The sequence below is a fragment of the Strix uralensis genome, chromosome 13, assembly GCF_047716275.1.
Source record: "Strix uralensis isolate ZFMK-TIS-50842 chromosome 13, bStrUra1, whole genome shotgun sequence".
Classification (NCBI taxonomy): Eukaryota; Metazoa; Chordata; class Aves; order Strigiformes; family Strigidae; genus Strix; species Strix uralensis.
Window position 1 is genome coordinate 24,600,060 of NC_133984.1, and position 19,803 is coordinate 24,619,862.

General features: G+C 57.0%; 4 protein-coding genes across 6 annotated transcripts in view; 2 read left to right on the top strand and 2 right to left on the bottom strand.

Moving 5' to 3' along the window:
• Positions 1-753: 753 nt before the first annotated feature.
• On the bottom strand, positions 754-5,053 carry LOC141949501 (magnesium transporter NIPA2-like). The gene is made up of 5 exons (XM_074883187.1): positions 4,888-5,053; positions 4,426-4,482; positions 3,661-3,751; positions 3,361-3,521; positions 754-2,059 (listed from the first exon to the last, which is right to left on the bottom strand). The coding sequence occupies exons 1-5, from the start codon at positions 5,009-5,011 to the stop codon at positions 1,404-1,406; spliced, it is 1,089 nt and encodes a 362-aa protein (XP_074739288.1). The 5' UTR covers positions 5,012-5,053; the 3' UTR covers positions 754-1,403.
• Positions 5,054-5,136: 83 nt separating this feature from the next.
• On the top strand, positions 5,137-11,051 carry TAF7L (TATA-box binding protein associated factor 7 like). The gene is made up of 11 exons (XM_074883188.1): positions 5,137-5,441; positions 6,082-6,160; positions 6,315-6,448; positions 6,848-6,974; positions 7,165-7,223; positions 8,248-8,320; positions 8,967-9,083; positions 9,282-9,470; positions 9,567-9,679; positions 9,988-10,047; positions 10,625-11,051. Exons 1-11 carry the CDS (start codon positions 5,376-5,378, stop codon positions 10,667-10,669), a joined length of 1,062 nt encoding a protein of 353 aa, XP_074739289.1. The 5' UTR covers positions 5,137-5,375; the 3' UTR covers positions 10,670-11,051.
• Positions 11,052-11,190: 139 nt separating this feature from the next.
• On the top strand, positions 11,191-15,951 carry LOC141949118 (aryl-hydrocarbon-interacting protein-like 1). The gene is made up of 8 exons (XM_074882349.1): positions 11,191-11,647; positions 12,375-12,554; positions 12,763-12,951; positions 13,028-13,204; positions 13,318-13,459; positions 13,935-14,548; positions 15,236-15,314; positions 15,845-15,951. The coding sequence occupies exons 1-8, from the start codon at positions 11,552-11,554 to the stop codon at positions 15,949-15,951; spliced, it is 1,584 nt and encodes a 527-aa protein (XP_074738450.1). The 5' UTR covers positions 11,191-11,551.
• A 560-nt stretch (positions 15,952-16,511) lies between these two features.
• DRP2 (dystrophin related protein 2) overlaps positions 16,512-19,803 on the bottom strand; it is a 32,451-nt gene continuing 29,159 nt past the window's right edge. For 2 of the 3 annotated variants that reach the window (XM_074882546.1, XM_074882547.1), the window contains exons 23-25: positions 19,649-19,769; positions 19,428-19,514; positions 16,512-19,344 (exon numbers count right to left, since the gene is read on the bottom strand). In XM_074882546.1, coding sequence (XP_074738647.1) covers positions 19,169-19,344; positions 19,428-19,514; positions 19,649-19,769 — 384 coding nt within the window. In that variant the 3' untranslated portion in view covers positions 16,512-19,168. The remainder of the gene's footprint in view (positions 19,345-19,427; positions 19,515-19,648; positions 19,770-19,803) is intronic. The other variant, XM_074882549.1, reaches the window with a different exon arrangement.

Consider the following 19,803-nt stretch of genomic DNA (forward strand, 5'->3'; position numbering starts at 1 on the left):
CTGAGTTCTGATTTGTTGCTCAATTAATTTGGTGCCATGAATCAAACTTGTTTCTGGGAGAGGCTGTGGCCGTTCCTCCTCTTCCCCAAAAGGTTAACAGTTCCTGCTGTCCTGTAAAGGTGTAGTTTCTTTAGAGAGACTAAATGCAGGAAATAAGTAACCAGCTACTTCCTGACCTCATGCGCCTTTACCTGTGGCGGTCACTGGAAGGAGGCCTCTGGCTGTGTCTTCTGGGCCTCTGCCCCCAGGACACAGAGGAGCTTCTAAGTGGATAAACAGAGGACTGATCCGCTCTCTGGAAAGGCAGCACAGCATTTCAGCAGTGTTTACGTACAGCACGGCTCTGGGAAGCCTGGAGCGACCCCCTGACCGTGTCTTGGGACCTCTACACAGGAACCTGGTAAAGCAGTTCTGCACGCGCCCATCTGCCGTGGGGGGGCTGGACAGGGCACCCGAGTTCCTAACACGGGTGGCTTGTAGCTAGCAGCCTTCCTGGGAACAAACGCAGGCTCTGTTAAGCAGAGCTATGCAGATACAAAACCCACGTAAGTGAGGACACAGCTGTCTAGTTACCTTTCAGAAACTTACCTCAGCAGCTAAGGACTCTTAGGTCACTCCTGTTCCCAGGGTAAGTGATTCCTTCTCCCTATCAAGTTTGTCTCAAGCATCCACACGGTTCTTCCTGCCCCTGTAATCCTTTACACCTTTCAGTGCTGGCTCAGTTCTCAGTACAAATGGATCACTAGCCACCTGGTAACTGAACAAACAGGGTTTTAATAGAACACGGTAAGCAGGTGCTTCATCAACCTGCACAGCAGATGTTGCGTGAAGGGGCTGCTCCCTCCCCAAGAGCCACAGCAGCATGTGGCAGCACCACTGAAGTTTTTGAGTTTTGGCTGTATTCTGTTCTTGGATGTGAATCTGTAAATAAATTCTAGCAGAGTGAGCAAAACAAGTACTTGACAGAGGAATTTTTGAATTAATATTCTGGGTATGTCATCTTTAAAGCCAGACATCCATCTTCTCTCCGTGTAATCTTAGCGCAATGTTAAATTATTCTGTAACTGTTAATCTTTATAACAAGTACATTTTTAAAAAATGCTGTGAGGCCTCCCCAAACGCGTGGTCCTCACATTCAGTAAGGGTTAGCACTGTGTTAGTGCTGCAGCCCTCTCCACACCTGAAGTGAAGAGGCTCTGGATTCCAGGAACCGGGTGGTTCCCAGGGCTGCTGCCCGTAGCCACAGGAGGCTGCTGTCCCCGTCAGCCTCCCTGCAGCGGCAGGTCACCCGTCGCACCTAGGGCAGCTAACTGCCAACTCCTGCTAGTGCAGCAGTAGCTAGCAGCAGCTGAGGCAGCTTGTTCAACCTCGCAGTAGAACTGCCCAGCAGTGGGAGCAGAAAGCTAGCAGTTTAGAGGCTTCCTCACACACTTTTCACCTTCCTCCTCCTCTTCCTCCTCTGCGCTCTGAGAGCCTTTGTCCTCTGAGGGCAGAAGAGGCTGGTGCTGACATGCCTGGTGTCTGTCTGCACTCCTCCACGAGGCATGCAGGTCTGCCCTGCCTTGCTGCAGCAAGAGGGGCAGGAGGTTGGGGCTGAAGGGCATGTCCCTGAAGGCGTGCAGGAGGAAGATGCCAGACACGATGGTGAGGAAGCCGCTGATGGTGCCAATGATGTTGTCTAGCACCATGTGTTGCCACTCCTTGAAGAGGATGGCAGAGCACATCATGACTGCTGTGGTGAACAGCACGTAGTACACGGGTGTGACCACAGATGTGTTGAAAATGTCCAAGGCTTTGTTCAGGTAGTTGATCTGGATGCTGATGCAGATCACCAGGCACACCAGGAGCACCCAGCCCAGTGGTTCTTTCAGGACTGGCTTCCCAGAAAACAGTTCTTTCAGGGCAATCCCCAAGCCTTTGACGCAGGACACAGAAAGCGAGCCAATGGCGGAGCAGACCAAAACATAAACCAGGACGTTGCTCTGTCCGTAACGGGGTCCAGCCACAAAGATAAGCAGAAGGGAGCTCACCAGGACACACACAGCAAATACAATGAATCCTTGGGGAAAGAAGAATTCAAGAGCTCTATCAGAGAACAGTAGCACCAGTAGCAGATGTAACTGCACAGCAAATAGAGACGGAGGACAGGCGGGTAACTGCCCCATCAGTCTGTCTTTAGTTTCCAGCTGTAGGGACCGCAGTGGGGAAGCAGAGCTGGTCTGCAGCCTGAGCAAAGTTACAGAGACAACAGCAGCTCTTTACAGTGCTGATCACAGCACGGCCTCACAAGTCAGCCTGTCGGGGGATAAAGCTGCCCCTCCTGGAAGGGGTAGGGGCACAGCCAGTCGCTACAGCACTGGACGAGGTGGGGGGCTTGCTGACGAGGAAGACGAGGGAGCACAGCTCTGCAGGAGACCCAGGGCGGGGGCAGAAGACTTGGGAAGCCCTAGCTGAACTCTGCAGGCTGTGGTGGGATAAAGAGCAAAGTGCCACATCGCGGGAGTGCGAGGCCCTGCCGGAGTGCTCCCTCCAACGAGCAGCAGCATCTACCTGTTAATCTGCTTTACTCTTCTCCCTGTGCCTCCTTCATTTCCTGGGGCTTATTCTGCCATTCATGCTATTGCCCAAATCATATCCTTGCAGCCTGATTCACCCTCTAACATAAATGTTGGGACTACTTGATCTTGAGCATAACTCCTTGAATTGCTCATTCATCTTTGCCTGAAGTTCCTCCTCTGTCTTGCTTCAGCCACATCCCTGCCGCCCTCGTGTACAGGAATTCCCTCTCCTATCCCGGCACTGCCACAGGCCAACCCTTTCTGCTGAAAGCTGCAGCTAATTCCCATGCTCTTCCCTTTTTGCATCTATACCTCATAGACAGTACAAAAAAAACCCCACACTTGGTAACTGTTTATGACCCAAGTTCTCACTCTTGCTTCGGCACAGACCCAGTGACTTGGGAGCATCACCCACACTCCCTCTCTGGGAAGTGGGGTGCCTGTCTGCTGCTTCCATCTGGGGTTAAGAGGACCTGACAGTCCTACGAAGCCATTCTGAATCTGACACGTCCCCCTGTGTTTTGAGCTAGTTAATAGGGTGTAAATCCTCGGAGCACGTGCATTAAACGCTGTTTGACTGCCACCAATCTTTCACATTTAGAGCGTGGAGACTCCAGCCTTTTTCCACCACAGAAGGCAACCTACAGGCTATCCTGGACACAGGAGTGTTTCCTCCACTGGTGCACAGAACAAGAAACAGCTCAATCACCCTTTAGTTCAGTCCTTCCCAACCTAGCCAAGTTGTATCCTACCTTCTACTGTCATTTCCAAGCCTAAAGTTGACAGGAGCCCTTTTAAGTACCTGGATCTTTCAGCTTCTCTGCCATTGACTCGAGGCTGGAAACCCCTTCTTCCTGCGGAGCATGGATCACCATCACCGTGGATCCCAGGATACACAGGATGCAGCCAATCTTCCCATGAACATTCAGCTGCTCATTCAGGAAGGTGGAAGACAGAACTGCACTGAAAGATAGTAAAATAAACCCAGAACCAATTAGGCCAAGATATGGAATACCTGAGGGAAGAGACAGAGAAAGCAGAGCAGCTGCTTTCACCACTAAGGGGTGGTAGGTGAGGGAAGGGTGTTTCTGAGGCTGCTTACCTAACAAGGACACTTAGAGCACCCAGGGGAGTTACCAGCGTTGCAGGGGCAAAGGCGTAGGCAGCAAAATTTGCTGCTTCTCCAACTCCCACTGCAGGAGAAACACTGTCAGGTGAGCATCAAAGTAGGAGCAATTCGGCATAATACAAGTTTGAGTGCAGTCAGAAGAAAGCCTCAATTTCCACCTGAGCATCCCGTGTTTCTCTGAGGTGTGTGGTAACCAGGAAAGCACAGCACCAGCAAGAAGCCTGATACAGGTTCTCTTGGGAAGAGAAGGCTCGTGGTTACGCACGGTGATCCTTAGTCACACATGGCTATGCAGCTGAGCAGTAACCACAGAAAAATATTTCCATAACGTCCTCAAAGCTGAAAAGAGTTTTGGCCCTTTTCATATTTATAAGTCATGTTCTTCTCCTGGAACACCTTTTACAGCTTTTTAAAGGGTAAATCCAGTACAATTGGTTATTAATCTTGAAAAGTGTAAATTAGAGCTGCTAAGGGCACTGTAGTGCTGGATGTGCCGCTATAACTGCATCAGCCGGGCAGAGCATCTCGGAAGCACCTGACCCAACCCAGTCAGACCAACTCCTCAACTCCTGTTCAGCGGTAACGCGTGAGAGTTTAGAGTATTTGTTATAATTACATCAACGACGTTCTCAGATAAAAATCAAGCAAACAACGATCATAGTAATAAAATATGAAAGCAAGTGGGAACAATGACAAACTCTTTAAGTGTTTTGCCTCGGTTTCAGAGCAGGTACTTACTGCACAGCAGCCCTGCCCACCAGAGCCACTCCTGCAGGTACGCGTGACCTCCTTGTCCTACGCCAGGGAGAAAGAGTGAGAAAAAAACCTGAAGTGAAGCTCGTAAAAAGGCTCATTATCCTGCCAGAGCTGCCTCGGGGACGCAAGCGGGGGCAGCCGGATCTCTAAGCACAAGGCTGCCCCCTCCCACCGCGCCCTGCCCCAGCCGTGGGCAGACACCCAGTACTTTTACCCCAAAAGCAAAGATTTTATCCCCTGGTTCTCCCGCAGTTTGAAACGCGTCTCTGTTGACTATCCCTGTGCAAAAAGCCGACTTTTAGACCAAAAAGCCCCACAAGCCAGGCGGGGGGCGGCCGGGGCCCAGCGCTGCCCGGGCCGGAGGCTGAGGCGGCTCCCGGGGGCCGCGGCTGCCCGCCAGCGCCGGGCGCTCCGCGCTCCTCCGCCCCGGTAACGCGGCGGTACCTGCCCTGGCGCGGCCGCGGCGGCACAGCCGGAGCAGCCCCTTCTTCTTGAGGACGAAGCTGCCGCCGATGAAGGCGCTGGAGGCCAGGGCCAGGCCCAGCCCCACGTAGAAGCCGCCCCCCATGGCAGCGCCGCCGCCGGGCGCTTCCTGTGCGCCGCCAACACCCTTCCCCCGGCCCCGGGCGGAACGGAACGGAACGGAACGGAACGGAACGGAACGGAACGGAACGGGCGGGGCGGGCGGGGCAGCCGCTGCCAGCGCACCGGGCCTCGCTTCCGCCGGCGGCCGGCCGAGCTGGGCCGGGGAGGCTCCGGCGGCGAGCCCGGGGCTCCCGTGAGCGCCGGCCAGGCCCTGCCGCGGGTGTCGCCCCACAGCGGCGCAGCGCCGAGCCCCGGAAAGGCCCCAACCCCCACCCCGGCCCTGGGCGGCAGCGCCCGGCCCGGGCAGGAGGTGACCGGGTCGCGTTTTCCGAGCTGAAGCAGAAGGGATGAGTAAGAGCAAGGACGATGCCCCGCACGAGCTGGAGAGCCAGTTCGTGCTGCGGCTGCCCCCGGTGAGAGGCGGCGCGGCCACAGGCCCGGTGTGCGCGGCCAGCCCCGGGCTGGGAGGGGGCTGGCGAGGTGGGGGGGGGGCAGCGGGGAAGCTGCGCGCCTGGCGAGGGGCGGGGAAGCAGGGGGGATGCTTTTGGCCTTGGGGAGTGAAACAAAAATCAACTCAACAGCAGAATCCAGTAGAACTGCTAAGCCCTCTCAGTAGCCCGTGGCCACTCTTTTGAACAGATTTTTCCACGACCCCCTCTTCAGAGGTGCTCCTGCCACCCCGAGCGGGAGGCCCAGAAGACAACTTAGAGGGTTAGAGAGGAAATTTCTGTGCGGGTAGAGCTTTAGTCAGTGCTGGGTCTTCAGTTGCTGTGGCTGTCAGCGCACTCGATGCTATTTGTGAGGTTGTTTGGGGCCTCACGCCCCTGTCCCGGCCGTGGGGTGTCAGGAGGTGTGAAGGGCGCTGGCAGCGGCAGAGCCGCAGGGTTCACATGCTGTCGGGAGGAGGGGGCAGTTTTTATTGGAGCTCTTGCAGTCGTTTTTCTGCGCTGGGATGGCAGGGGTGTTTAAAGCTGGTTAGGTTGGATAGAAGCCTTCAGGGATTCTCAGAGGAAGCACACCCAGCCCTGCTATAAGTCTGTCCAACCTCCCCAGGAATACGCCTCCACCGTGCGGCGAGCGGTACAGTCTGGAAATGTCAACTTGAAGGACAGGCTCACCATTGAGCTACACGGTGAGTGAGGATCAGGGCATCTTAAAACTCCTCTGACTGTCCACAGGCTGTGCCACTTGCAAGTGTTTTCCTGTGAAATTTCTGCTGCCCGTGAATGTGTTGCTCAGTTTAGCCGTTTAGTGACAGCACTAACCTGTCCCCTGGCTTTCCGCAGCGGATGGGCGCCACGGGATCGTCCGCGTAGACCGCGTGCCGCTGGCAGCCAAGCTGGTGGATCTGCCCTGCATCATCGAGAGCTTAAAAACCATTGACAAGAAAACCTTCTATAAGACAGCAGATATTTGTCAGGTACGGGCTGTCCTTCTTGCCTGCCCCAACAGCTTAATTCCTTGCTCCTGTCTCCAGGAAAACCCTTCTACGCTTTGGCAGCTGGACACCCCGTGTAACATGGCCAGTTTCTGTGTTTTTGCAATGTTAGCAGTTTAAAATTCCCCACCCTGCTTGGGGTTTAGAAATCCCATTTCTGAAGCATGAAATGTGATTGTGCTTGTAACAGCTTAACTGCTGCTGTGTTTGGGTAGGAACTGAGCTGGGTGTGAAACATTGTGTTTCTCGTGCCCCGTGCTCTGAATCCCTTTGGCTCACAACATGCAGTGGGCAGTCACCGTTCGTTTTCCAGAAAAGTTTTCACATCCTTTTGTCCTTGCATTACGATAAGCACCCTTTATGTTTATGTGGGGATTCCAGATGCTTGTTTGCACTGTGGATGGTGATCTCTACCCCCCTTTGGAAGAGCAGACCGTGAGCACTGACCCCAAGGCAAACAAGAAGAAGGACAAGGACAGAGAGAAGAAATTCATCTGGAACCATGGCAGTGAGTAGAGGCTGTGCCCAACCCCTCCATCCCACCACACCAGTATCCCCACAGCTGTGCAGGGCACTCACCACTGCCGTGTCCTGGCTGTGCTGCTGCTCCGTTTTCAGTGCTCTCTCTGTTCCTTCTCCCTTTTGGCATGCAGCTCTCCCTTTTGCCTGACACATGCAATCTGTTTCCTCTGTCACAGTCACTCTTCCCCTGAAAAATGTACGAAAGAGACGATTCCGGAAGACAGCTAAGAAGAAGGTGGGTTGCTTCTCACACATAGAGATGCAATAACCAAGGGATGGGAAGTCAGAGACTTCAGAGCTGTAACTGTCTATTAGTCCAGAAAACATGTAATTTCTTAACATTGCTTCACATGTTTCCTTTCCCAAGGTGAAGGTGAAGGGAGGGTAGTAGATTTAAACACCTCTTTGGGTGCTTCCTCCATGTTTTCCAAGATGCTCCTGAGGGGAGAATCCTCTGTGCAGAGAACTGCTGGCCTCCGTTCCTGCGGCTGCCTTGCCATAGTGCATCTCTTCCTGCTCACAGAGAAGAAAGGAAGACTCGCATGGAAATGAGGCTTCACTCATTCCTGCTTTCCCAGCTGAAATCTTCTCTCTATGCATGGCCCGTTCACTTCCCCGACAAGGAACACTACAAATAGAATAACTGTCATTTCAGCTGGGGGAGTGACAACAGATGGAGCTCAGAGACTGTCTCTGTGCATATGCAGAAGCCAGGCAAGGTGTTGGGGAGATGCAGCACCGTGAGGTTGGGAAGACTTGTTCTTCTCTACTTTGCAGTTTCTGAGAACAGGATGGAGTGCTATTTTACGTGACATTTGGGAAACAAATTACTTGAGACATTCTTATAGCCCACAGGAGAGGTTTGATGTCACTGCATTGAGATTCTCGGCTAATGTAAAAGTGAAAAATGAAACCTTCTCTTGAATGAGATGGGAAGGAGTTGAACTGACCATCCATCAGGAAACGGTACCTCAAGGACTTTCTGCATACACAGGGAAAGTCTCGTTTCATAAGTAGTATAAGTAGAAAAGTGAGAGCACACAGCCCACCGAGGAGCTCTGTACAAAAGGGATGGATTGCTTTCTGGAGGTGCATAAATTACTTTCAGGGTAAGCACGAGCAAAGACTGAGCAGAAAGCATAAAAGAGAGGGTTGAAATATGGCTCTGTCCAGAGGTGGAGGGTTGGAGTTGATCAGCACCAGCAGCGTGCGTGAGGCATTTAACAGTGTCTCTGTTCTCTTTCCCCTCTCTGGCCCAGTATATCGAGTCTCCTGATGTGGAAAAAGAGGTGAAGCGTCTCCTGAGCACAGATGCTGAAGCTGTCAGTGTCCGTATCCTTTTAGGAGAAAAAAAGCTCAAGCCGGGGAGAGGACACTGTGTGTGCCCTGGAGGTTGTGGAAATGAGAGACAAGTTCAGCTTGGTGTGGGTGTGAGAGACTGGGAGATAAGCACACAAGAGGCACTGAAGTTTTGGAGCTTCATCTTTGCCTTGTTCAAAGTTGTGCCAGGGCAGGGTCAGACTGGCTCTTAGGAAGTATTTCTTTGCAGAAGGGGTTGTTGGGCGTTGGAATGGGCTGCCCAGGGCAGGGGGGGAGTCCCCATCCCTGGAGGGGTTGAAGAGTCGGGTTGACCCAGCGCTGAGGGATCTGGTGGAGTTGGGAACGGTCAGGGTGAGGTTCATGGTTGGACTGGAGGAGCTTCAAGGGCTTTTCCAACCGAGATGACTCTGGAATTCTGTGAAAGCTCATTGTTTCTTGACCTTCCTTGCAGATTGTACTGTTGTCCTGAGCAGGAGCTTAAGTAAGAGCAGAGGGGAAGTCAGCAAAAAAGGGGGCTGGGATGGTTTGTCCTGGATGTCCCTGGCTGCAAGGCCAGACTTGGAGGGACAGTAATCATGTGCAGTTTCTAGCATTCTTTTGTCATACTGCATCTTTCGTGTTCCTCTTTTTCCCTTGACTCGTCTGTTCCTGCTGTCAGGCTGGGAAGTCATTGCTGAAGATGAAACAAAAGAAGTTGACAACCATGGTTCGCTCACCAGCTTGGACATCTCCTCCCCAGGGATGTCAGGACATAAGCAAGGCCATGGCTCCTCAGGTGCAGTGGGGAAGGCTGTTGTTTTCGTTCTAGCCACTAAATAATCGGTTGGGCACATCCTCTCTGGAGTAAGCCCTAAGCAGAGCAAAGGAGAGAGGGTGTTGAGACGGGCACCCTGCACTTACGTGGTTCCTGGCAGGCAAAGGGTGCTGGGAGGTCATCAGCTGTGTTTTTCCTCTTCCCTTTTGCACCCTTTAGAACATGATGAACTGCGGGAGATATTTAATGACATCAGCAGCAGCAGCGAAGATGAAGATGAGAGGGATCATCATGATGACGAAGACCTGAACATCATGGACACTGAGGAGGACTTGGAGAGGCAGCTGCAGGACAAGCTGAATGAGTCCGATGGGCAGCAACAGGAGAACGAGGGGTCCAACCAAATAGGTGAGTGAGCGGCAGAGCGCAGCAGAGTCAGCGGGGCGCCAGGCAGGCTGCCCACCTCTGCTGCTGCTCTGGGTCCGAGCTCACTCTCTCTCCCAGTCATGGGGATCCAGAAGCAGATTGACAACCTGAAAAGTAAACTCCAGGAGACCCAGGACAGGAGGAAGCGCCAGGAAGATCTCATCATGAAAGTGGAGAACCTAGCCCTCAAGGTGAGAGCTCTCCTGGGGTCTCTTCAAGTCTTCTGCTTAGCGCTGGCTTGCCATTAGATCCAGCAGGGTGATTCAGCTGCTACCCTGGAAAAGCCAGCGGGGCCTTTGCCTGCTGGGTTAAAAATAGTTGTGTGACCATACACACTCCAGCATTTCTGCATGGAGGCAAAACAATCCATGAAACTGCAGGAGGTAAGGGGGTTGGTTGTCAGTGCAGCTTGGGACTTGCTGCACTATTTGACGTGTGCCAGCTGCCCTTCAGTTGAGAACACATTGGTAACTGTGGTCTGGCGTGTTTGTCTCTGCAGACCCGTCTCCAGGCCGTGCTGGATGAGTTCAAGCAGCAGGAAGAGCGAGAGAAACAGCAGGTGAGGAAAATCCCCCAGTGGGTGGGAAGGACTGGGGCACAACACGGTTCTAGGCTTGGCCTCTGACAAAGTTTCCTGAATGTTTACACCACACCAGCTGCTTTGAACTCCGGTGTTACAGGTGAGGTGAGGTTGTACTTCATGTGTAGTTGCATGGAGCTTCCCAAGACACAAGGAGGTGTAGGAAATGGGGTTGACTGCAGCCTTCTGGAGGCGCAGTGAGCCAAAACGTGTCGAGTCTGCAGGCCAAGGCTGCTGAGTAACACATGACACAGAAACCCACTGGCACACCTGCATGAGAAAGGCAGTAGCTGCAGGCTCGTTGCAGATTTCTTGCCTGGGCAGCTCTGCTGAGTTTTAACCAGGCACTAAGGCAGGAGGTTTCCACTCCTGGGTTCCTGTTGTGCAGCTTCCCCAGTGAGTTCTGCCGCAGAGTTGCCCAGGCACGGCTCCGGCAACCTACGGGCACAGCAGCTCCTAGTGCAGGGGAAGATCTGCAGGAACCCTGAGTGCTTGGGCTGGAGCTGCCTTGAGTCCCAGCCACACCTCACTGCAGTCCCTCCCTCCCTCTTCCCAGATGACGTCCCTGCAGGAGCAGCTGGAGTCCCTCATGGAGAAGTGAGGAGCAGGCCTGGGTCTCTGTACCTGCAAGCAGAGCTGGAAGTGTTGCTCATCTGCCGTGCTGAAGTCTTTACTCACACACTTCTGCCAGATGTGCTGCTGGGCAGTGCTAGAGGCTCCGTGTCCAGAGCTGCTCTCACATACATCGTGCTGGGTTTGGCTGGGGCAGCTAAAGAGTCAGGCTATGCCCGTGAGAGCAGCCAAAACGCTGGATTTACTGTAAATATTCAGGACCATTCTCCCAGAGGGCTTTAGTTCTCCCTAGGACAGTGCAGTGCAGCTTTCTGCATCTTCTTGGTGGGCTGTGGCCTGGCAGGAGCTTGTTCTTGTGTTTGAGGCATGCTTGTGTCTGCAAACCAGACTCAATAAAGTACTGTTTCCAACCCTGGTGTGTTCCCTTCTGGTCTCTGGAGCACAGAGCAGCACTGCTGAAATCCTCCTTGCAGGGCTGGGCCAAAGGGAGACTGTGTGTGAAGGGGACCCTGCAAGCTGTCACTCTGTGGGAGGAACAAGGCCCTCCTGATCAGGGAGTTTCTTTAATTCCTTACAGACTAGGCAGGCAAATCCCAGATTAACCTGGTAGGGTGGAAAGAGGATTAGAAAGGCAGTTCCAGAACGCAACGGAGGGCACCAGGGGCGTCAGCGAGGGTGTGCCACAGCAGGACACCCCTCTTGCAGCCTAAAGGGCAGGGGAAGGGGAGAAGGCTTCCAAGCTCTGCCCCCAGCACAGAAAGGGAGAGGCCAGCAGCAGCCCTGGGAGATGACGCGTCCAGATAGTCAAGAAAGGGCGATACCCTGAGGAAGACAAGGAGCTTGGGAAGGGCCGGAGTGCACCCATGTGCGTCAGGCTGTGACCTGCTTCTGGGGGCTGGCAGGAGCGGCCATGGAGGAAACCTACCTGCTGAATGTGGAAGGGGTCAAAAAGAAGATTCTGCACGGAGGCCAAGGGGAGCTGCCGAAGTTGCAGGATGGGAGCAAGGTAAGTTGTCTTGGTTGTTACCCCAAAGCCCTAGGAGAGGGGAGTGGGTGCGACACCCTGCCCGTTATGGTTAGATTCCCTGCTCACAAGCTGAGCTCCAGATCTGTGGTTTGGGGAGGTCCCATCTCCAGGAGATCCCTCGCAAGGCGGGGGCAGGAAGGGCTGTTCTGGGCACGTGCAGCCCCATTTTTCTCACAGTGACCACTGGTACTGCCCACTGCCTTCACCCTGCACTGGTGCTGTCACTTGCCTCCTCCCTCGCTCCTGGGGCCGTCGGAGCTCAGCACCTACGATGGGTTGCTGGAAATCTGCCTTTCCTGATGTGTGTCAAACAGGAGTGAGGGGTGCAAGGCGGGAGCTCTGGGGGGGTTTATGAGATTTCCCAGCCCAGGGGTATGGGCAGATGAGTGTGGGTACTGCCAGGTCCTGGTGTATGCTGTGGGAGCGCCGTGTACTGGGTTATAAAGGGGGATCCAAAGAGAGCAGCAGGATGTAGTACCGATGGGTGTTAAGATACTCCACCATCTGCTTGCTGTCAAAGCAAGTGGGTAGGAGGCACAATCTCCTGCTGTGGATGGAGAGCTGCCAATCAAACCAGCACCTTACTGGGAGCAGGCTTGGCCCCACATCCTGGCCCCGTGGCAGAGGGATTCGGGGCTGGTGAGGGGATGGAGGGCTCTCACTGTGGTGCCTGCCCCGGCTTGACACTGAGCTTTCTCTGGGGCAGATCACCTTCCACTTCCAGACGCTGAAGGATGACTTTGAGCGGACAGTGATCGATGACAGCCGGGAAGCTGGCATCCCCATGGAGCTCATCGTGGGCAAGATGTTCAAGCTGGAGATCTGGGAGACGCTGCTCAGCTCCATGAGAGCCGGGGAGGTGGCCGAGTTCTGGTGCGACGCCATCGTGAGTGAGGGGCCCGTGGGCACCCACTCCCCCTCCTTTCTGCAGAGCCAGGGCACAGCACCATGCACCCAGAGGTGCTCCAGCCTTGCCTGGTGCAAGCACAGGGGGCACAGGTGTCACTTAGCCACAGCAGCAGGGGCGCTGCCCCAGAGGAAGGGGGTGCAGGCTGGCCCCATGCAGCTGAGCAGGGTGCTCCCCCTCCTTGCAGCACACGGGCATGTACGCCCTGGTCTCCAGGGGCATGCGGAGGATCGCAGAGGGCCAGGACCCCCTGGAAGGGCAGAATCACCGCTGCGGCATGGGCAACATGTTTGACTACCACAGCACGGGCTATGACGACCTGGACGAGCTGCAGCGGACGCCGCAGCCCCTCATCTTCATCATGGAGTTGTTCCGGGTAAGGGGGATGGTGGGGATGGCTGCCAGCACAGGGGCTGCCGGGGCAGGCAGCTCAGCTCCTGGTGCCTGTGCAGGTGGAGGAGCCCTCAGCGTACAAGCGGGACACCTGGGCGATGAGCAAGGAGGAAAAGCTGGCAGCAGTGCCTGTGCTGCACAGCGAGGGCAACCGCCTCGTCCTCCGCAAGGAGTTTGGGCAGGCAGCGGCAAAGTACCAGGAGGCTGTCATCTGCCTGAGGAACCTCCAGGCTAAGGTGAGTGGGACCCAGCCACCTCCTGTCATCCCTGGCTGGGTTTCCTCAGTGAAGCACTCCCCTGGGGATCCTGGCTGCAGCTGTGAACCACCCACTGTGGCTCCCTGGGGCAGGAGAAGCCGTGGGAAGAGGGCTGGCTGAAGCTGGAGAACCTGGTCACGCCGCTGGTGCTCAACTACTGCCAGTGCCAGCTGGAGCTGGGCGAGTACTATGAGGTGCTGGAGCACATGACGGAGCTCCTCCAGAAACACAACGGTACCCCCCACCCCCCGCTGTGCCCATAGCCCCCATGGACACTGTCCTCTGGCTCCCCCATCCATGACAATGCTCATCCCCCATCCCTCTACCTGTGATGGTACCTTGGTCATCTGGATCCCCATGTCCACTGCAGAACCTGTGTCCCAAATCCCCCTGCCCCTGCCCTGGTTTTCCCTGCCCACAATGGCACCTGCAACCCGTGTCCTCTAGGTCACCCTGCCCATGATGTTGTCCCACACCATCCAGCTCCCCCTGCCCACCATGGTTCCCCTTGTGCATGACGATCCCTGCACATCACCTCCCCAGATGTCCCTGCCCATGACAGTACCCCGACCTAACTGTCTTCCCCCTCTGTTCCCTTGCCTGCGATGGCACCTGTGCTCTCTGTCCCCTGGGTTCCCAGGGTCCCCAGCTCCTGTGGCTGGTGGCACTGAGCTGCAGGACCCCCACGGGGTCTCTCCTGTCCCGGCAGACAATGCCAAGGCCTATTTCAAGCGGGCGAAGGCCCACGCTGCTGTCTGGAACGAGCGGGAGGCGCGGGAGGACTTCCTGCGAGCGTCTAACCTTGACCCCTCCATGGCGGCTGCTGTGAAGAAGGAGATGAAGCAGCTGGGGGAGAGGATGAGGAAGAAGCACGTGGAGGATCGGAAGCGCTATCAGGGACTCTTCCAGCCACCCCGGGGGCCACGGGTCAGCATGAGGCAGGAGAGGAGGGAGGTGGGTGACAGGGTGATGCTGCAGGAAGAGGCACCCCAGGGTGAGCTCCGTGTCCCAGAGACCCCTGCACAAGGGGAGCAGGGTGCAGGGACCAAGGAACAACCAGGGGCTGAGCAAGCAGAACAAGGGACTCCTGGGGCTGGGTGTGAAGGGGCAGCACCAGACAGAGAAGCAGCCCAGGGGCAGCCTGTGGGGGTAGAGCTGGAAGCAAGAGATGGGATGGGACTGTCAGAAGAAGCAACCCTGGGTACCTGTGGGGTGGAACCAGAGAGCTGGGGAGCAAGGAGGGAGGCAGAGGAGGAGGAGGAGGCAGAGGAGGAGGAGGAGGCAGAGGAGGCGGAGGCGGAGGCAGAGGAGAAGGTGGCAGAGGTGGCGGAGGAGGAGGCAGAGGCGGAGGAGGAGGAGGAGGCGGAGGAGGAGGAGGAGGCGGAGGAGGAGGAGGAGGCGGAGGAGGAGGAGGAGGCGGAGGAGGAGGCAGAGGCGGAGGAGGAGGCAGAGGCGGAGGAGGAGGCAGAGGCGGAGGAGGTGGTGGCAGAGGAGGAGGAGGAGGAGGAGGAGGAGGTGGCAGAGGCAGAGGAGGAGGAGGAGGTGGCAGAGGCAGAGGAGGAGGAGGAGGAGGAGGTGGCAGAGGAGGAGGAGGAGGAGGAGGAGGTGGCAGAGGCGGAGGAGGAGGTGGCAGAGGCAGAGGAGGGGGTGGCAGAGGCAGAGGAGGAGGAGGAGGAGGAGGCGGCGGGCCCAGCAGCAGAGGTGGAAAAGCTGGCTGTAGGGCAAGATGAGGCAGCAGGGCTCAGACAGGGGCTGGAGCAGGGAGCCGGTGGGGCAGAGGGAGCTGACACAGGGATCATGACCGGGGCTGAGCCAGGCGAAGCCCCAGAGCCAGGGCCACCCAGAGAGGGACCGGGGCCAGCTGAGGGGCTCCCGGAGCTAGAGGACGAAACACCCACAGACACGCTGGAAGAGAGGAGCTGCAGGGAGTAGCAAGCAGGCAGCCGCTGAGGAAATGCTGGGGAAGGCAACACCCCCCCAGACAGCTTCACCCCTGGGGCAGTGTCCCAGGCTGGGCACTCAGGGGCAGATGAGGAGCTGGGCGGAGGGGCAGAAGTAGCCCCCTACCCCGTAGCAGCCAGGGAAGGGGGTGATGCGCCCCCAGGGCAGTGCAGAGAAAACAGAGCTCAGGACCACAACCCTGGGGCACAGCCTGCCCTGAGCAGGGCCCGCTACCCCTGGATGGGGGAAGGCTGCTGGACCACTGACGAGAAGGCACAGCACAGGCAGCGGGGCTGCTGTATGCTGAGAGGGAGCCCCAGGGCACAGGAACAATGCTGTCCTCACCCTGGGGCCACCACCCCGCTGTGCAGCAGAGCCCGCTGCCTCCCTGCCCTGACTCATCGGCTCCAGTGCCTTTCAGCTGGACCCTGCTGAGCTTTGCTGGCTGCGAAATAAAAGCTCTTCCCTGGCACCGTGTGCTGGATTTGTTTCTGGACATGACCAGCTTCCCTGATAAAAGCCCACACCTGTGCCTTACCCTGGGGCCTGTGGTGCAGGGATGGGGATGGGGCATTTTGCTCTACCCTCGAGAGGGGGCGTTAAAGAGGTTGTATTTCACCCACATTTAAGCTCCTGAATCTCTCCTGTATGAGAGCTGTCCCCGTGCTTTCCCTGCAGTAGCACCACGTGAGCTTTTGCCCAGCATCACCAGCCCTTCCAGGCAGGGGGGAGAACAGGTCCAGCCCTACAACTATCAGTCCTGGGCAGGCTTCACTGTCAGCTGAGGCTGGGCTGCACCCTGTGCCTTGGGGAGGGCCTGAGAGGCCCCAGCCTTGCCCTGGGCTAGTCCTCAGCTGGTCCCCTCACTGTGCCACAGAGGGAACATGGGCAGCACTTGGGACAGAGGCACCTGGACACCTCTGGGCACTGGAGACCTAATGGGGCTCCAGGGAGAAAGCACGGAGGGAGAGGACTGCCCGCCCAGCGTCCCACTGCTGCCTCCATCCTTCCTGGGGCTGAAGGATTTCCTACAGCAGAAGTCCCCAGGTGAAGAAGAGGAACTGTCCCTACACAGCCCCTGTCCCAACCCTCAGGCTGCCATGTGGCCCCAAGCAGACCTTGCTGGAAGACGACGAAGGAAAATGGTGGTCAGGGGATGCACCTGCTCTGGGGAGCCCAGGGCTCCGCTCACAGCTTGTGCTCTGACGTGAATGGTGTGGACAGCCAGGGTGACACAGGGACATCCGTGTCCCAGCAGCTCTGCAGGAGTGGTGCCAGGATGGCACAACGCAGGAGCTGCCCTGACTCAGCCAAGGTGCACAGATAGAAGAGGCCAGAGCACCAGTCCGGGTCTCAGTATAAATACAAATTTATTCTCTTTCCAGAGCAGAGATGGCGCGAAGCAGCAATGACAGCAGCACCACGGTACATGGTTACCAGAGCGTTAGCCAGCCTGCTCCCCTCCCTGCAGCATCCCAGCTCTCAAACACAGCCTGCGCCCCCAGCCCGGCCCCCACTGCTCCCTGCACTGGGGTCAGCAGCTCTGCCCTCGTCCTGCCTTTTCCAGCTCCCCCCCCCTGGCTGGGTACTCCTGTCCTCATCCTCAGGCCAGAACCTTGCTCCTCCCCACGCTCCCCCCATCCTGCCACTGGGATAATGGGGGGGGGGGTCCGGCCAGGTGTCGCAGGCTGGCCTGTGGTCCCTCAGCACACAGCATGCTTACAGCCAGGCTAACACCAGTGCCACCACCACTGCACTCCTGTTGCTTGCCCGGGTGTGGGAGGGGATGGCAAGGACAGCAGCCTACACTGCTGCTAGCGTGCGGCACAGGACCCCAGACACCCGGCCGTAAGGCTCGCCCTGCCTCCTCCCTGAGGCTTCGTGCCTCTGCGGCGCACCGACGCCGACTGCACAGACCTGTGCCTCCAGACGCTGCCTTGGTCCGAACCTCCCTGAACAGCTCACCACCGCATCCCGTCCCAGCCAGCGACAACAGCCCCGTCCCTGTCCTCACAGCAAGCCCTGTTTTGGGCAGAATGTCACGCTGGCATGCAGCCCTGCCTGCACCCTGCCCTGTGAGCTCAGGTATCTCGTATCCCTCCACAACCTGTGGCCCCAGAGCACCAGGATCATCTCGGCCTCCGCTCTGGGGCACCCCACAGCACCTGACTCTACCTCTTTCTCGACATAACACTGCATGAGACAGCCAGCCTGAAGGAGCCTTTGGGACCAGGAGCCACCACCACCGAGCTACCCTGCCAGCTTGCAGAACAGCCGCCTCCGCTGCCCGGCGGGACTCACTTGCTTCCAGGGAATGCCTCTGGCCCCTCAGCCCAGCTCAAACTGGGGGACAGCAGCAGGGCAGCTGCTCCTTGGGGGCAGCGAGGAGGCACCCTGCCTGCCCACACCACTATGCTCCTGCATCACAGCCCAACATCCTGTGGGCCCCAGGGCTGGAGCTATGGCTGGAGAAACCCCTTCCTGCAGCGCCATGGGGATGGGCTGCCGCAGGAGCCCAGGCTCCCCAGGGATGGAGCTGGGGCTGGGCAGGACAGGCTCTCTGTCTGTGCAAAGGCACAGCTCCCCAGGAAAGCAGGCGGGACAGAGTACCTGCTGCCGGTCTGGCCCTTCACTGGGCGCCCAGTCCTGCTCCAGGGCAGCACCAGCAACACAGAAGGTGCTGGTCCCCACGGGAGTGGATGTTGGGCTGGACTGAAAGTGAAGGACAGCTACACTTAAAGTGTTAGAATTTAATGGAGTGAGTCCATGAGAGTATTTAGGTACAGAACATGTATATATAATATATAGAAATATATGCAAATTAAATGATAAGGCTCTGTTATAAAGACCCTCTCAGGATAAGGCTACTAGCTGGGCTGAAGCTCTAACATGGACTCATCCCTACTCCATAAATCTCGCAGACTCTCCCCACCAGACGGTATGTGCTGGCTGGCTGCAGAGCCCTGGGTGGCAGAGAGAGTACAATCCGTAAGGCTGGCAGCTGGATGCTGCTCGAAAGAGTTCTTTTAAAAACCGTATGGCTCCAGGAGCGTTTTGGTGCCCATAAACCTGGAGGCCCCTGGGCAGAGCGGGATGCTGAGCTTTGCATCCCCCGAGGGCTGCAGCCTGTGAGCGCTGGGGGAGGCAGGCAGCTTTCACCTTTCACAGCTTGAGTTCGTTCTTCTGAACCTTTCCACCCAGGCTTGGACACTGTGGCCAAGTTACCGAGCCAGCCTCCTGGGGAGCCCACAGTCCCACTCCTGCATGACCTATGTTGCCCTGAGATCTTCTGGAGCTGACAAGCATCCTGCACGACCGTCTCAGAGGGAGTCTGTGCGAGGTCTGCCGCAGCACAGGGAGCATGGCAGGGAGAGGAGGGGGAGGAAAGCAGCCAGGTAGCTGGTTAGGAAAAGCCTCTGGCTCACAGGAGTTGTTAGATAAGGGAGGTCATACCTGAAAGAGAAATGGTCAGGAAAATAGGACTCAGAGCCACCTGGTTAGGATGGGGCTGCTGCGGAGCCAGAATGATCCTGCTCAGGAATGACAGAAAGTGGCCAAGGGTCTACGTGGGCAGAGGGGGAAGCTCTCCCCCAGCTCATATTAGTGCTGGCACTGAGCAGTGTCTCCCCGCTGGCACACACATGGGCAGCCTGGGTGAGGGACCGAGTGCTGGTCCTGGGCTGGAGCACAGAGGGGCAGCAGAAAGACCAACACCAAAACCCACTGGGCAAGTGGACCACTGTCCACACATGCAACTCCCAGTCCCCATCCCTGCTGGGAAGAGCCATCCATGAACAGTTAGGAGAGCTTGCACCATTTCTTCCATCGTGCCAGGTAACTGGGGCCTCGACCTCTCCTGGAAAGGGGTCTGGGCAGGGATGCAGCGAGGAGGTGGCTCAAGGTGATCACTGCAAACTTGATGCTGACAGGTCTGTCCGTCTTCGCAGTGGAGAGCCCCGCAGGGTGCGGGGTCCCAAGCAGGGCAGGAGGCTGCCTTGCAGCTCATCTGAGGAGATCTAGTTGGTCCGTACTCTTGGCAGCTCTGATTGCCTCTCCTTGCAGGTGTGAAACCTCCTCCTCATCCTCTCTGCACCCAGGCCACACACCAGTCCCAGCAGCGCCGCGGCAGCATAGCTCTTGGCTGTAGGCGCTGCGGGGGATCGGCCGTCGCAGGGAAGCTAGGATCAGGGCAGGGGTCTGTGGGGAAAACCTCATCTGAGGGAGCAGTAAGAGGCCAGAGAGGGGGATTTCACTCGAGTACCTCGAGAGTTGGGGAAGGCGCTCCGCAGCTTCTCCATGATGTCTTCCAGGCACACGCTGACTTCCTGGGTTTTGGCTTCCACCTCATCTGCAGTGGGAAAGAGGGCAGGGGGGTGAGCAGCGTCTTTGGGCATCTCTGCAGGATGGCAGGGCACAGGCAGCTTCCTGCAGCATTAAACCAAGGGAGCGGGGCCTAGAGCTCAGCCCAACCCCAATCCCCACCTGCAGTTTCGGTGTCAGGGGTGTTGTGCTCTTTCTCCTTTGCCTGGCTGCCTTCAGACTGATGTGGAGATGAAGCCAAGGAAGATGCTGCTGAACCGTTGCCATCTGACTCTGTCGGAGGCTGGAGAGAGAAGGGGGGGTTGTCACAATCCTCT

What these genes read in the sequence shown, in the direction of transcription:
- LOC141949501 (XM_074883187.1), bottom strand. Translation starts at nt 5,011, where the DNA reads ATGGGGGGCGGCTTCTACGTGGGGCTGGGCCTGGCCCTGGCCTCCAGC. An exon ending in CCGCGGCCGCGCCAGGGCAG is followed by an intron (nt 4,483 to 4,887) that starts GTACCGCCGCGT and finishes TCCCTGGCGTAG; the next exon opens with GACAAGGAGGTCACGCGTAC. An exon ending in GTGGGCAGGGCTGCTGTGCA is followed by an intron (nt 3,752 to 4,425) that starts GTAAGTACCTGC and finishes TTTCTCCTGCAG; the next exon opens with TGGGAGTTGGAGAAGCAGCA.
- LOC141949118 (XM_074882349.1), top strand. Translation starts at nt 11,552, where the DNA reads ATGGAGGAAACCTACCTGCTGAATGTGGAAGGGGTCAAAAAGAAGATT. An exon ending in AGTTCTGGTGCGACGCCATC is followed by an intron (nt 12,555 to 12,762) that starts GTGAGTGAGGGG and finishes CCCTCCTTGCAG; the next exon opens with CACACGGGCATGTACGCCCT. An exon ending in TCATCATGGAGTTGTTCCGG is followed by an intron (nt 12,952 to 13,027) that starts GTAAGGGGGATG and finishes GTGCCTGTGCAG; the next exon opens with GTGGAGGAGCCCTCAGCGTA.
- TAF7L (XM_074883188.1), top strand. Translation starts at nt 5,376, where the DNA reads ATGAGTAAGAGCAAGGACGATGCCCCGCACGAGCTGGAGAGCCAGTTC. An exon ending in GCTCACCATTGAGCTACACG is followed by an intron (nt 6,161 to 6,314) that starts GTGAGTGAGGAT and finishes GGCTTTCCGCAG; the next exon opens with CGGATGGGCGCCACGGGATC. An exon ending in AGACAGCAGATATTTGTCAG is followed by an intron (nt 6,449 to 6,847) that starts GTACGGGCTGTC and finishes TGGGGATTCCAG; the next exon opens with ATGCTTGTTTGCACTGTGGA.